This window comes from Pleurodeles waltl, chromosome 4_1, assembly GCF_031143425.1.
Source record: "Pleurodeles waltl isolate 20211129_DDA chromosome 4_1, aPleWal1.hap1.20221129, whole genome shotgun sequence".
Lineage (NCBI taxonomy): Eukaryota > Metazoa > Chordata > Amphibia > Caudata > Salamandridae > Pleurodeles > Pleurodeles waltl.
The window spans coordinates 128,809,364-128,825,983 of record NC_090442.1 but is presented as its reverse complement, the minus strand read 5'-3'; the positions used below and the strand labels follow the sequence as shown (position 1 = coordinate 128,825,983).

The 16,620-nt window shown below is 47.7% G+C and overlaps 1 protein-coding gene across 1 annotated transcript in view; it reads left to right on the top strand.

The window, feature by feature from the left end:
- The window catches only part of OSBP (oxysterol binding protein), a 353,464-nt gene that overhangs the window by 215,011 nt on the left and 121,833 nt on the right, over positions 1-16,620 (top strand). The window contains exon 10 of the mRNA XM_069227875.1: positions 3,673-3,776. Within this exon, the coding sequence (XP_069083976.1) occupies positions 3,673-3,776 (104 nt within the window). The remainder of the gene's footprint in view (positions 1-3,672; positions 3,777-16,620) is intronic.

Genomic DNA, 16,620 nt, shown 5'->3' with positions numbered 1-16,620 from the left:
CTCCGAATCTGGGCATGTTTGGTGTCAAACATGTCAGAAGTATACCCCAATACTGTTGCCAGAATTGGTGCATGATTCCATGCACTCTGGGGGCTCCTTAGAAGGCCCTCGCCCCCACCAGTATTGCTTTTACCTGTTTTCCATGCTTTGCAGGCAGCTCACGATGCTGCAGCCCTTCAGACAAGTGTCTGCCGTCCTGCTGCTTGACCAGCTCAGGCAGGGGAAGGCAGAACACAGGATTTCCTGTGGGAGAGAGGACGCTACACCCTCTTGTCCCTTGGAAGTAGGTGTTACAAGGCTTGGGAGGGGTAGCCTCCCCAAGACACCAGTTTGCTTTGAAAGGCACATTTTGTGCCCTCTTCGTGTAAACCGGTTTGCCAGCCCAGGGATCCCCGGTCCATTCTTTGGCACAAAACTGGACTAAGGAAAGGGGAGTGATCACTCCCCTATCCATCACCACCCCAGAAGTGTTGCCCAGAGCTCCTCCAGGTGGCCACATGATTCTGCCACCTTGGAAACAAGATGTGCAGAGACCTTTGGGAGCATCTGGTTGGTTAGGACAGGTGACTGATGTCAGTGACCCACTCTGATAGGTGGTCACCCTGCAGAGTGACCAAGCCCCCTGTTAGGGCTATTTAGGGACTCCCTTGCAGGTGGGTCCCCAGATTTGGTGTGCAAGACTCCACCAGGACTCCTCGGCATTGACCTCTTCTGCTCCTGGCCACCAAACCGCAACTGCACACTTAAGGAAGCGAACAAGACTGCGACCTCGCTTGCAACATTGTTTCCCTGGCTCCTTCCAGCAGCTGCAACATTTCCACAGCTGTGCACCCTCTGGGGTCGGTAAGACTGCAGCCACACCAGCAAGCAAGAAGGGATGCAGAGGAGTGAAGGAGTCCCTCCTCTGCATCTGCAGGCACCTAAGGCAACAACGTCCAGCTGTGTGGATCTGCTCTCCTCTGGAACTGTGTGGATCCTGCAACACGGGTGGTGGGTCGGAGTGGTCCTCTTGGTCCTCTATGCCTTCTGTCCAACTTGGGAGACCGTGACTCCTTGCCTCTCCTTGTAGGACGGTATCCCTGTGCACCGCGACTCTTGCAGCAACAAAGGCTTGGTGGCTCCTACTCCAAGGGATATTGAGGCTCCAAGTAGTCCCGGCTTCCAGCACTTCATCCTTGCAAGCACAGTCTCTCCTTTGCTGCTCCAGCGATGTGGGAATCCTCTCCTCTCCTACTGCCAGTGGGTTGCTGGTGGAGGCTGCAAATGCTTCTACTAGCTCTCCCAACTGCTGAGAGTCAGCCCGGACTCCCCTCCAAGGGTCGAGTCCCCAGGACCTTGCTTGTCCTCTTTAGCTCTGCAACTCCTCTTCTGCCCTGATTTGCATTTGCCAAGACTTGTTGGGTGTCTTTCTGACTGCTGACCTCTCTGCAATCCAACGATAGGTGTGGGACATCTTCTGCACGACTTCGGGGACTCCTCTGCAGCTCCTGGACTACGCAGCTCGGCTTCATCCTCCTTCGTCGACACAGATCTTCACCCCTCCAAAAGGTGGGAAGTGGCTCCTGCTCCGTCTGGACACTCCATTGTGGACTGGGCTCTGGCCCCCTTATTTTACAGCTCCTCTTCTTCCAGAATCCACCTTTAGGGTCCTGTTCTTGCAAAGTTCATTTTCTAAGGCCCCTTGTTAGTCCATGGGAAAACTAGGTAAATTACCTCTGCTGTCCTGGTCGCTGGGGTCATCTAAGTACTCACCTCTTGGGGTCCAGAGCTTTCCCAGCTCCCTACTAACTACTCCACATCCTTGGGTGGGGGAACCTATCTTCACATTCCACTATTTTAGTATATGGTTTGGCTCTCCCCAAGGGCCCTAGATATTTTCCACTATTTCTTGTCAATGCTTGTTTTTCCTATATGCTAATTCCTAATACTGATTGTGTATATATAGTGTGTACTTTCCTCCAGTTGAGGGACTGTATAAGTAAACTAGTTTAATGTTACTGTAATAAAGTACCTTTATTTTTGTAATACTGTGTGGTTCCTTTCATGTGTGATTAGTTACTGTGTGGTAACTGTGGTAGTGCAAGTGCTTTACACTCCTCCTAGATAAGTATTGTCTCATCATCTACAGCAACCCCTAGAGAGCCTTGGATTTCTAGACCCTGTTGCTAACTAACAATGGGTTGCCTGGACCTGGTTTAAGGTGTAAATAACACAGGTGTCCACCACACACAAGCCAGCTTCGTACAGTGTTTAGGGAAACATTTGTCTTTGTTTAAATCTCCAGTTGTGATACTTTTTATTAAAGGTTTGACACACATGGTCCCTGCCAAACCGGATGTGATGCCTCAATGCACCCACAACCTGGTCTTGACATTCTTAATGTGTGCCCCCTTTGAATGCATGCACAGTTGCTCTTGAAGGCCTTTGATGCTGAGCAGTATTATTCTTATCTCTACACACAGCTTGAGTGCACTAAAGGTGCTGTGGGTACAACCACTAAATATAATATTCCTTCCAGGCAGGTTGGTGGTAAGGAAATGGTTGACCTTTTTTCTGAAGTTTGTGATAACCTCCCATGTTGGGTAATTCTTTGCTCCGCACACTCCGTTCTGTGAAGTGGCCTTGTTAACATCTAAAAAAAAAAAAGTTACAAGTTAATGATGAGTGTACAATCAGTAGCAGTTGTTCTTCACCCCGCATCTGAAGGTGCGGGAAGGAAATGAGACTAGAAACTAACATCCACCTTCAGAGGTGGCTCTTATATGCATTTCCGTTCCATCATTTCGGGACAGTACAGAGTTACAGCGGAGCCGCACGAATCCACCTGCCAGTGCATGGCAGCACTACTGTTGAAGTTCTCTGGATTCTTTTAGGTTTCTGGAGATATTCAAAAGGTGGGGAATCTGCGGTTAAATATTACAAAAGGTAAGAAACTTGTTTTGGTGCATTTAATTACAAAGCTTCTTTTTGTAGCTTAAAGAAATAATAAATTCACCAACTGAATAAAAATAGTGTAAGTGAATGGTCATGCACTCATCGATGAATGAAATGACTCCTTTCTACTTCCCCCACCTTTACAACTTTTGTCAACATCCTGATCTGTAGCCATTTACATATACATCCTATTGCTTTCTGACCAGCCTCCAACCTGAATTGAGAGGATAGTTGCAGAACCTGGGCAAAAAGCAGGAGGGTATTGACATTTTGCAAGCAAGATTGCAGTGACTGAAAAGGTCTGAGGTCAATTCTGTCCTGAAGCTTGAATCCATATTCTGCCAATTCACACTACTTTTGTGAAAAAATGTTGAGTGTAACCTTTTTCTCTCCCTTTATCTTTCTTAGCTTAACTTACCCACATACACAAAGTATTCTCATCATTTATGCATTTTCTCTCCTTTCTGTTGTCTCTTTTACCCCATCCATGCTTTGTTCGTCTTCTCCACTGGCTCTATTCTGTTCATCTTTATCACTGGCTCTACTCTTTGAGCACTTTCCTCTTGCTTTTCATTGTCATTGTCACACCTCAACTTTCTTTTTATTTCTCCCACTACTCATGACAGGTACTGCCTTCCCTTTATCAGTAGCATATGTTCTCTGTCCCGTCCTCATTCCTTTTTTCTTTTGGTAACCCTCATGTCTGTATTTTCATTTTTAATGTCTTACTCTCCTTAGGAACCATTCACTGTATCTTCCATGCAACTGGCCATCACTACACATGGAAAAAAGTCACCACCACTGTGCACAACATAATTGTCGGCAAATTGTGGATCGATCAGGTAAGTGCTTATTCATAGAGTGAATGGAATATCCCCAGATCCATGAACTTTTGACTATTTCTCCATCACCAGGCCATTGCAAACTAAAGAAGAGAGGATAAAAAGTTTTAACATAAGTCACCCTGAAGTAGAAGGTCTGTTAGTATGTTTTCTAAGTCTTTTTGAGATTGTATAAAAGAATGATGTGAAGAGATGGATGAGTATCAACTTTGAAAGTTGATATGGTGCTGTAGGATTTACGGAAAAGTAATCTCAAGTCAGATTTCTGATGGTTACTTTTAACCTTGTGACTATCCCCAGGCTCCAGTGTGGATCTGTAGGATTTTCAGCATGGCCTCTGCATGCTGGTAGTTAGTGTCGTTCAGCTCTGCTGTACCCCAGAAGTGACGACTGGAGTCCTATATAGGTACCACCAATGAGCTCAAGGTCCTTTTTTTCTGCGCCTTCACACATGGATGCGTAGGTAGCTTCTCTTTTCTCAATAGTTGATGAGTTTTTTCCTTCAAAGGTTTATCAGTGTGGAAGAGCAATGCCACCACCTAAACCCGCTTACTTTACATACAGAAGTATCTGACAGATCACCACTAGGTAGGCCTATGTGACCTACAGTCAGGCCACCTCTCCAAGTATTGTGGAGAGTGTGCCCTGATAAATATGAAGGCTATCTAGGGCCACAAGGCCAAGCTGTTTGTCACTGAAAATTGCCAGAAACTTTGTAAAGGCTACTCCTTGTGAAGACTAGGACATCGTGGTACTTTGCTATCTCTGTCCTAGTCTCCTGCTGAAGAACCAATTCTGCAAGTGATCCCGTTACACCTGTGTATAGAGCGGATTTCACATTTGGTACCACGATCCATGCTAGTTCCTGCCAGATCAACATTGCAAACGTCAAAGGAGGACGTCAGCCCCATAGTTCAGTCCGACTCAAAAATGATATTGTTCAGCTCTCAAACAAGCCCTAGCATGTTTAGTTCCTATGTGCCCTGTCCCCATTCCTTTTGATTCAGATAAGACTATGCCTTTACCTAGAAGCTGTCCACTGGTGCTTCAGCAACTGTTTGTGTTGGGCTCTAACCAGAGCCATTCTGCATTCGAAGAAGATTGTAATGGTGGGGTGGGTTTTTCCCCACAATATGATGCGGATAACTTCTATAAAGACCATCGTTTTTTTAACCTTTTGTGGTATTGCTAGGGGTTTTACATTCAGGCGATGCCAGGGGCCGCTTTCCCACAAGCAGATATCTCGAAAATCTGGTAGACAGCACCAAAACCAGCAGGGCCTATGTACGTCCTTGTGCCCATCCCATCCGGCCACAGCCTCCATACTGTTTTATAATACACTTGTTGCCACATGACTACCCTGTGGAAGGCAGGATAACTAATTTTCTCAATGGGTGGCAAGCAATAACACTTGACAAATGGTTCCTGCAGATAGTTCAGGAGGGTTGTGAAGTGCCTTTCAATCAATAAATCAGTCAGTGGATTTGTATAACGCGGCTGTCACCTAGGGGAGACCAGGCACTCAGGCATGAGAGCAATTGTTCTCCACTTCTGCTGCAGTAGATATGGGAATTGTAGGGAAGAGCGAGGGATGGGGAGTGTAGATGTCTTGAGAGTGTAGTGGAAGCGGAGGCGTAGATTGATGTAGGCGGGTCCTTGGTTGTGTAGCACCTTATATGCATTGATCAGCAACTTGAACTGACATATTTTCTATATGAGGAGCCAATGGAGTCTTCTGAGTTGGGGTGATGGGTGTTCACCAGGGGAGGTTGAGGATGAGCCTGGCGTGTGTTCTGTATAGTCTGAAGCACTGAAAGAGGCTGGCGGGGATCACTTTGTAGTTGAGTCAACTGGTGATGTGTGCCTGTGTGAATGGTACATCTTGTGTCCTGGGAGAGCCACTTAAAGATTTTTTGTAACCTTTGTAGGGTGAAGAAGTAGGCAGAGGAAACTGCGTTTATCTTGGATCTCATGGTCAGCTGACTGTCCAGGATGATGAAAAGGTTTTTGGCGTGTTCTGCCGTGGTGGGTCATGGTTCTAGATCTAGATTTCGAGGAGATTGGTGGTGTTGTGGTCGCAAGGGTCATTGAGGTGGAAGTTTAGGTTGTAGAGGAAGATGTAGTAGTTTGAGTCTAGGGTAAGGAAGGACAATAAAGTCTGTGATGGTTTTGCAGAAACTGGGGCAGGGTCCCAGGGGTCTGTAGGCGAGGGTGGCTCTGATGATGGATTTGCTGTTGGTTTGGGGTTGAAGTATTCTAAGGTTGGGATGGTGCTGTCCTTCTTGGTAGTGCACTGGATGGCTTCCTTGTAGATGATGGCAATACCTCCCCTGGGTTTGTTGATCCCTATGATGTTGCTGCAGTGATTTTGGGGGCCAACGAAGGGTGGAGTCATGGTTCGGTAAGGAAGGGGATGTCTGAAAGAGAGTGGTGATGAGGTCACATAGCTGAGTCGCGTGCTTGCTAAGCGATTGTGTGTTGAGGAGGATGCAGGTGAGCTGTGTGTCTGCGTGCTTGGGGAGTGTGGTTAATTGTGGGTGTGGTGTTTCTGGTTTGGTTGTTGTAGATGAAAGAGCAGTGAGTGCAAGTGAAAGTTCCTACCGTGGAGGAAGGTGAGGCTCAGTGCAGAGTTTGTTGGGGCATCCAGGGTCTAGGGGTCAAAGTCCTGCTGTGGTGTAGCTGTGAAGGGGAGTTAAACCAGGGTTCCTGGCCCGGACTAGGTGCGGATAGCTGCAGACGGGATTGCCTTTGGCGCACCAGTGACCTCCATTAAATAGGTCCTGGGATCCTGGGAGGTGGGAAGGCTGCTGTGTGGGGGTGGGTGAAGCTACCGGGATGTGAGAAAATAAAGCAGAAGCAGTAGCAGCGGTGGAGGAAAAAATCATGGGGAAAGGTGGCAGAAGCGGACACCACAGGAATGAGACAAAGATGAAGAAAAGCAAAAAGAGCAGCGAACAAGAGACAGAAGGCAAGGCCATGAAAGGCAAAAAGCAGAAGTAAACTGTGAAAAGACTAAATGCAAGGCAAGAAAGGCAAAAAGGCAGAAGTAAAGAAGCAACAACAAGAAGCAAAAGGAGGTAGTCAGACCATCAAGCACAATGCAAGATGAGGCAGCGAGGCTACAGCTGTTTGGGAGTCCGACAGCAGCGGGGGCTGCTTGGCCATTCCTTTCCGTGCTTCTGCTTATTCCACCTCCAGCGAGGCCTTCGGAGGGCCCTTTGTTCATTTTGCTGCAGGAAGGTCTAGGCTGTTTTGGCCAAAGGAAAGAAACGGTTCTGGTCTTGGAAATTGTAACTGGGTGGTACTCCTGCTATTTTGTGGTGCTGATAAAGGGGAGAATCCTTTACCCTATTCTAGATCTTGTCCTTCTCAACTTCTTTCTGTGGTAGGACAAATTGATGCTGCTCATGCTAGTCAGTGTCCTGCATACCTTGGATCTAGGAGACTGGATGGTGTTGTTAGACTTGCAGGATGTTTATTTCCATGGCCCACTCATGTAGGCCCACAGACACTGCCAGCAATTTAAGGTGGACCACAAGCAGATTTCTGTGCCCCCCTTTGGCCTGCCCAATACATTTGGGTGTTCACACAAGTGACGCTAGTGTGGTTGCCTCGCTCCTTCTGATGTCCGTAATACCAGTCTTTCCCTGCCTCGATTGCTGGCTGTTAAAGGCACACCTCAGTCAGTCGTAGACCACTTCCACATGATGTGAGCCTCCTTTAATCCTTCGGGGTCTTAGATCATTGTGCTGAAGTAACTCATGACTCCTTACCAGAGGCTCCCTTTCATCATAGCCATCCTGGATATGTTGTATTTTCAAGCCTATCCTTTGGTCCAGGACATTCAGGCTTTGATTCAGATGTTTCAGCCACAGGCCTGGTATGGATGGTCTAGAGGCTTCTTGGTCTCCTCGCTTTCTTAATCCTGCTTACTGACCATGTCAGGGGGCATATGTGGGCTCTGCAGTGGGATCTGAAGTCTCGATGGACTCAGCACCAGGGGAGTCTCTCTGATTCACACTTTCTGCAGAGGTGGTTGCCTGACCGCAATTGGAGCATAAGCATACCCTTCTGCCTATCCCACCCAGAGCTGACAATAGTCATTTGGGAGAGGTGGAAATGATAGATCTTCGTATCAGCCTGTTGGAATTGTGTGCTATTCGTTTGAAGGCCTTTCTACCATTGATCAAAGGGAGGCTGATCCAGGTCCTCACTGATAGCACCTGATAGAACTTTGTGTGACTGACTAATTGTTGACCAAACCAACTCCAAACCAACAGACCACACCCCATGCTTGCTGGTGCTCTGAAAACCTTTGACTTTGAGATGCAATTTAACGCATCTGGAACTTTGGTAAGCACCTTGTCCACAACACCACTGATGGAGCCTACTGCAAGTCGGCCCCAGTAATCTCTAATCGATGCCTCAAAGCTGCCAAATGTTTAGTCTTCTCCTTCTGCATACAGAACAGCAAGAACTCTGCCAAATTGATCTTCACCCTTGTCAAAGAATTCAGATGCCCACTGTAGGAAGTTGGCTCTGTATGTACTATTTCAAAGTAAGGAATAGCATGCACAGAGTCCATGGGTTCCCCTTAGAGGTAAAATAGTGGTAAAAAGAGATAATACTAATGCTCTATTTTGTGGTAGTGTGGTCGAGCAGTAGGCTTATCCAAGGAGTAGTGTTAAGCATTTGTTGTACATACACATAGACAATAAATGAGGTACACACACTCAGAGACAAATCCAGCCAATAGGTTTTGTTATAGAAAAATATATTTTCTTAGTTTATTTTAAGAACCACAGGTTTAAATTTAACATGTAATATCTTGTTTGAAAGGTATTGCAGGTATGTACATTAGGAACTTTGAATTATTTCAATTGCATGTATACTTTTCAAGTTATTCACAAATAGCTATTTAAAAAGTGGACACTTAGTGCAATTTTCACAGTTCCTGGGGGAGATAAGTTTTTGTTAGTTTTAGCAGGTAAGTAAGACACTTACAGGGTTCAGTTCTTGCTCCAAGGTAGCCCACCGTTGGGGGTTCAGAGCAACCCCAAAGTTACCACACCAGCAGCTCAGGGCCGGTCAGGTGCAGAGTTCAAAGTGGTGCCCAAAACGCATAGGCTTCAATGGAGAGAAGGGGGTGCCCCGGTTCCAGTCTGCCAGCAGGTAAGTACCCGCGTCTTCGGAGGGCAGACCAGGGGGGTTTTGTAGGGCACCGGGGGGGACACAAGCCCACACAGAAATTTCACCCTCAGCGGCGCGGGGGCGGCCGGGTGCAGTGTTAGAACAAGCGTCGGGTTCGTAATGGAAGTCAATGAGAGATCAAGGGATATCTTCAGCGCTGCAGGCAGGCAAGGGGGGGCTTCCTCGGGGAAACCTCCACTTGGGCAAGGGAGAGGGACTCCTGGGGGTCACTTCTGCAGTGAAAGTCCGGTCCTTCAGGTCCTGGGGGCTGCGGGTGCAGGGTCTTTTCCAGGCGTCGGGACTTAGGTTTCAGAGAGTCGCGGTCAGGGGAAGCCTCGGGATTCCCTCTGCAGGCGGCGCTGTGGGGGCTCAGGGGGGACAGGTTTTGGTACTCAGTCGTAGAGTAGTCCGGGGGTCCTCCCTGAGGTGTTGGTTCTCCACCAGCCGAGTCGGGGTCGCCGGGTGCAGTGTTGCAAGTCTCACGCTTCTTGCGGGGAGATTGCAGGGTTCTTTAGAGCTGCTCCTTTGGATAAAGTTGCAGTCTTTTTGGAGCAGGTCCGCTGTCCTCGGGAGTTTCTTGTCGTCGTCGAAGCAGGGCAGTCCTCAGAGGATGCAGAGGTCGCTGGTCCCTTTGGAAGGCGTCGCTGGAGCAGAGTTCTTTGGAAGGCAGGAGACAGGCCGGTGAGTTTCTGGAGCCAAGGCAGTTGTTGTCTTCTGGTCTTCCTCTGCAGGGGTTTTCAGCTGGGCAGTCCTTCTTGTTGTTGTTGCAGGAATCTAGTTTCTAGGTTCAGGGAGAGCCCTTAAATACTCAATTTAAGGGCGTGTTTAGGTCTGGGGGGTTAGTAGCCAATGGCTACTAGCCCTGAAGGTGAGTACACCCTCTTTGTGCCTCCTCCCAAGGGGAGGGGGTCACATCCCTAATCCTATTGGGGGAATCCTCCATCTGCAAGATGGAGGATTTCTAAAAGTTAGAGTCACCTCAGCTCAGGACACCTTAGGGGCTGTCCTGACTGGCCAGTGACTCCTCCTTGTTATTCTCATTATTTTCTCCGGCCTTGCCGCCAAAAGTGGGGGCCGGGGCGGGAGGGGGCGGGCAACTCCACTAGCTGGAGTGTCCTGCGGTGCTGTGACAAAGGGGTGAGCCTTTGAGGCTCACCGCCAGGTGTTACAGCTCCTGTCTGGGGGAGGTGTTAGCATCTCCACCCAGTGCAGGCTTTGTTACTGGCCTCAGAGTGACAAAGGCACTCTCCCCATGGGGCCAGCAACATGTCTCTAGTGTGGCAGGCTGCTGGAACCAGTCAGCCTACACAGATAGTCGGTTAAGTTTCAGGGGGCACCTCTAAGGTGCCCTCTGTGGTGTATTTTACAATAAAATGTACACTGGCATCAGTGTGCATTTATTGTGCTGAGAAGTTTGATACCAAACTTCCCAGTTTTCAGTGTAGCCATTATGGTGCTGTGGAGTTCGTGTAAAACAGACTCCCAGACCATATACTCTTATGGCTACCCTGCACTTACAATGTCTAAGGTTTTGCTTAGACACAGTAGGGGCACAGTGCTCATGCACTGGTACCCTCACCTATGGTATAGTGCACCCTGCCTTAGGGCTGTAAGGCCTGCTAGAGGGGTGTCTTACCTATACTGCATAGGCAGTGAGAGGCTGGCATGGCACCCTGAGGGGAGTGCCATGTCGACTTACTCATTTTGTTCTCACTAGCACACACAAGCTGGTAAGCAGTGTGTCTGTGCTGAGTGAGGGGTCTCTAGGGTGGCATAATACATGCTGCAGCCCTTAGAGACCTTCCCTGGCATCAGGGCCCTTGGTACTAGAGGTACCAGTTACAAGGGACTTATCTGGATGCCAGGGTGTGCCAATTGTGGAATCAAAAGTACAGGTTAGGGAAAGAACACTGGTGCTGGGGCCTGGTTAGCAGGCCTCAGCACACTTTCAATTCAAAACATAGCATCAGCAAAGGCAAAAAAGTCAGGGGGTAACCATGCCAAGGAGGCATTTCCTTACACAACCCCCCCCCCCCCAAACGAAAGAGGATGAGACTAACCTTTCCCAAGAGAGTCTTCATTTTCTAAGTGGAAGAACCTGGAAAGGCCATCTGCATTGGCATGGGCAGTCCCAGGTCTGTGTTCCACTACAAAGTCCATTCCCTGTAGGGAGATGGACCACCTCAACAGTTTTGGATTTTCACCTTTCATTTGCATCAGCCATCTGAGAGGTCTGTGGTCAGTCTGAACTAGGAAGTGAGTACCAAAGAGGTATGGTCTCAGCTTCTTCAGGGACCAAACCACAGCAAAGGCCTCCCTCTCAATGGCACTCCAACGCTGCTCCCTGGGGAGTAACCTCCTGCTAATGAAAGCAACAGGCTGGTCAAGGCCATCATCATTTGTTTGGGACAAAACTGCCCCTATCCCATGTTCAGAGGCATCTGTTTGCACAATGAATTGCTTGGAGTAATCTGGAGCTTTTAGAACTGGTGCTGTGCACATAGCTTGTTTCAGGGTGTCAAAGGCCTGTTGGCATTCTACAGTCCAGTTTACTTTCTTGGGCATTTTCTTGGAGGTGAGTTCTGTGAGGGCTGTCACAATGGATCCATATCCCTTCACAAACCTCCTGTAGTACCCAGTCAAGCCAAGGAATGCCCTGACTTGAGTCTGGGTTTTTGGAGCTGCCCAGTCCAGAATAGTCTGGATCTTAGGCTGGAGTGGCTGAACTTGGCCTCCACCTACAAGGTGTCCCAAGTAAACCACAGTTCCCTGCCCTATCTGGCATTTGGATGCCTTGATAGAGAGGCCTGCAGATTGCAGAGCCTTCAAAACCTTCTTCAGGTGGACCAGGTGATCCTGCCAGGTGGAGCTGAAGACAGCAATATCATCGAGATAAGCTGCACTAAAGGATTCCAACCCAGCAAGGACTTGATTCACCAACCTTTGGAAGGTGGCAGGGGCATTCTTTAAACCAAAGGGCATAACAGTGAACTGATAATGCCCATCAGGTGTGGAGAATGCTGTCTTTTCTTTTGCTCCAGGGGCCATTTTGATTTGCCAGTACCCTGCTGTTAAGTCAAAGGTACTTAAGAATTTGGCAGCCCCTAATTTGTCTATTAGCTCATCAGCTCTAGGAATGGGATGAGCATCTGTCTTGGTGACAGAGTTGAGACCTCTGTAGTCCACACAAAACCTCATCTCTCTCTTTCCTTCTTTGGTGTGAGGTTTGGGGACTAAGACCACTGGGCTAGCCCAGGGGCTGTCAGAGTACTCAATTACTCCCAATTCCAGCATCTTGTGGACTTCCACCTTGATGCTTTCCTTAACTTGGTCAGACTGTCTAAATATTTTGTTTTTGACAGGCATGCTGTCTCCTGTGTCCACATCATGGGTACACAGGTGTGTCTGACCAGGGGTTAGGGAAAAGAGTTCAGCAAACTGCTGTAGGACCTTCCTGCAGTCAGACTGCTGTTGGCTAGAGAGGGTGTCTGAGTAGATCACTCCATCTACTGAGCCATCTTTAGGGTCTGATGAGAGGAGATCAGGGAGAGGTTCACTCTCAGCTTCCTGGTCCTCATCTGTTACCATCAACAGATTTACATCAGCCCTGTCGTGGAAGAGCTTAAGGCGGTTCACATGGATCACCCTCTTGGGGCTCCTGCTTGTGCCCAGGTCCACCAGGTAGGTGACCTGACTCTTCCTTTCTAGTACTGGGTAAGGGCCACTCCATTTGTCCTGGAGTGCCCTGGGAGCCACAGGCTCCAGAACCCAGACTTTCTGCCCTGGTTGAAATTCAACCAGTGTAGCCTTTTGGTCATACCACAACTTCTGGAGTTGTTGGCTGGCCTCAAGGTTTTTACTTGCCTTTTCCATGTACTCTGCCATCCTTGAGCGAAGGCCAAGTACATAGTCCACTATGTCTTGTTTAGGCTCATGAAGAGGTCTCTCCCAGCCTTCTTTAACAAGAGCAAGTGGTCCCCTTACAGGGTGGCCAAACAGAAGTTCAAAGGGTGAGAATCCTACTCCCTTCTGAGGCACCTCTCTGTAAGCGAAAAGCAGACATGGCAGGAGGACATCCCATCTCCTTTTGAGTTTTTCTGGGAGCCCCATGATCATGCCCTTTAATGTCTTGTTGAATCTCTCAACAAGGCCATTAGTTTGTGGATGATATGGTGTAGTGAATTTATAAGTCACTCCACACTCATTCCACATGTGTTTTAGGTAAGCTGACATGAAGTTGGTACCTCTGTCAGAAACCACCTCCTTAGGGAAACCCACTCTGGTAAAGATACCAATGAAGGCCTTGGCTACTGCAGGGGCAGTAGTCGACCTAAGGGGAATAGCTTCAGGATACCTAGTAGCATGATCCACTACTACTAGGATGTACATATTTCCTGAGGCTGTGGGAGGTTCTAGTGGACCAACTATGTCCACACCCACTCTTTCAAAGGGGACCCCCACCACTGGAAGTGGAATGAGGGGGGCCTTTGGATGCCCACCTGTCTTACCACTGGCTTGACAGGTGGGGCAGGACAGGCAAAACTCCTTAACCTTCTGGGACATATTGGGCCAGTAGAAGTGGTTGACTAACCTCTCCCACGTCTTGGTTTGTCCCAAATGCCCAGCAAGGGGAATATCATGGGCTAAGGTCAGAATAAACTCTCTGCAACCCTGAGGCACTACCACTCTCCTAGTGGCACCAGGTTTGGGATCTCTTGCCTCAGTGTACAGGAGTCCATCTTCCCAATAGACCCTATGTGTTCCATTTTTCTTGCCTTTGGACTCTTCAGCAGCTTGCTGCCTAAGGCCTTCAAGAGAGGGACAGGTTTCTTGTCCCTTACACAACTCTTCCCTTGAGGGTCCCCCTGGGCCCAAGAGCTCAACCTGATAAGGTTCCAGCTCCATAGGCTCAGTTCCCTCAGAGGGCAGAACTTCTTCCTGAGAAGAGAGGTTCTCTTTTTGGTGTTGTGTTGCAGCTGGTTTCCCAGCTGACTTTCCTTGTCTCTTGGTAGGCTGGGCCATTTTTCCAGACTCCAGCTCTACTTTTTCACCCTGTGCCTTGCACTGTGCCCTAGTCTTGACACACACCAGTTCAGGGATACCCAGCATGGCTGCATGGGTTTTCAGTTCTACCTCAGCCCATGCTGAGGACTCCAGGTCATTTCCAAGCAAACAGTCTACTGGGATATTTGAGGAGACCACCACCTGTTTCAGGCCATTGACCCCTCCCCACTCTAAAGTTACCATTGCCATGGGATGTACTTTAGTCTGATTGTCAGCATTGGTGACTGGATAGGTTTGTCCAGTCAGGTATTGGCCAGGGGAAACCAGTTTCTCTGTCACCATGGTGACACTGGCACCTGTATCCCTCAGGCCCTCTACACTTGTCCCATTAATTAAGAGCTGCTGCCTGTATTTTTGCATGTTAGGGGGCCAGGCAGCCAGTGTGGCTAAATCCACCCCACCCTCAGAGACTAATGTAGCTTCAGTGTGACACCTGATTTGCTCTGGGCACACTGTTGATCCCACTTGGAGGCTGGCCATTCCAGTTTTAGCTGGATGGGAGTTAGAAGTGGTATCTTTCTTGGGACAGGCTTTGTCTCCAGTTTGGTGTCCAGACTGACTACAGTTTCGACACCAGGCCTTTTTGGGATCAAAGTTTTTACCCTTGTACCCAGGATTGTTTTGTGAAGAGGCTCTGGGCCCACCCTCCTGTGCAGGTTTTTGGGGGCCTGTAGAAGACTCTTTACTATTTTTATTTTTGGCTGTCTCACCACCTTTTCCCTGGGGAGGTTTTGTGACCCCTTTCTTTTGGTCACCCCCTGTGGAAGTTTTGGACACCCTAGTCTTGACCCAATGGTCCGCCTTCTTTCCCAATTCTTGGGGAGAAATTGGTCCTAGGTCCACCAGATGCTGATGCAGTTTATCATTGAAACAATTACTTAATAGGTGTTCTTTCACAAATAAATTGTACAGCCCATCATAATCATTTACACCATTTCCTTGAATCCAACCATCTAGTGTTTTTACTGAGTAGTCTACAAAGTCAACCCAGGTCTGGCTCGAGGATTTTTGAGCCCCCCTGAATCTAATCCTATACTCCTCAGTGGAGAATCCAAAGCCCTCAATCAGGGTACCCTTCATGAGGTCATTAGATTCTGCATCTTTTTTAGAGAGTGTGAGGAGTCTATCCCTACACTTTCCTGTGAATATTTCCCAAAGGAGAGCACCCCAGTGAGATTTGTTCACTTTTCTGGTTTCACAAGCCCTCTCAAAAGCTGTGAACCATTTGGTGATGTCATCACCATCTTCATATTTAGTTACAATCCCTTTGGGGATTTTCAACATGTCAGGAGAATCTCTGACCCTAGTTATGTTGCTGCCACCATTGATGGGTCCTAGGCCCATCTCTTGTCTTTCCCTTTCTATGGCTAGGATCTGTTTTTCCAAAGCCAATCTTTTGGCCATCCTGGCTAACTGGATGTCCTCTTCACTGGAGTTATCCTCAGTGATTTCAGAGAGGTTGGACCCTCCTGTGAGGGAGCCAGCATCTCTGACTATTATTTTTGGAGTCAGGGCTTGAGAAGCCCTGTTCTCCCTAGATAGGACTGGTGGGGGGGAATCACCCTCCAAGTCACTATCATCATCCTCTGTGTTGCCATCCTCAGAGGGGTTGGCTCTTTCAAACTCTGCCAACAGCTCTTGGAGCTGTAGTTTGGAAGGTCTGGTGCCCATTGTTATTTTCTTTAGTTTACAGAGTGACCTTAGCTCTCTCATCTGTAGATGGAGGTAAGGTGTGGTGTCGAGTTCCACCACATTCACATCTGTATTAGACATTATGCTTCTAAAAGTTGGAATACTTTTTAAGAAACTAAAACTAGTTCTAGAATCTAATTCAAACTTTTACCAAACTTTTAAACTCTAAAAGAAAATGCTAACAGGGACTAACACAAGGCCCTAGCAGGACTTTTAAGAATTTAGAAAACTTTTCAAATTGCAAAAATCAATTTCTAATGACAATTTTGGAATTTGTCGTGTGATCAGGTATTGGCTGAGTAGTCCAGCAAATGCAAAGTCTTGTACCCCACCGCTGATCCACCAATGTAGGAAGTTGGCTCTGTATGTACTATTTCAAAGTAAGGAATAGCATGCACAGAGTCCAAGGGTTCCCCTTAGAGGTAAAATAGTGGTAAAAAGAGATAATACTAATGCTCTATTTTGTGGTAGTGTGGTCGAGCAGTAGGCTTATCCAAGGAGTAGTGTTAAGCATTTGTTGTACATACACATAGACAATAAATGAGGTACACACACTCAGAGACAAATCCAGCCAATAGGTTTTGTTATAGAAAAATATCTTTTCTTAGTTTATTTTAAGAACCACAGGTTCAAATTTAACATGTAATATCTTGTTTGAAAGGTATTGCAGGTAAGTACATTAGGAACTTTGAATTATTTCAATTGCATGTATACTTTTCAAGTTATTCACAAATAGCTATTTAAAAAGTGGACACTTAGTGCAATTTTCACAGTTCCTGGGGGAGGTAAGTTTTTGTTAGTTTTACCAGGTAAGTAAGACACTTACAGGGTTCAGTTCTTGGTCCAAGGTAGCCCACCGTTGGTGGTTCAGAGCAACCCCAAAGTTACCACACCAGCA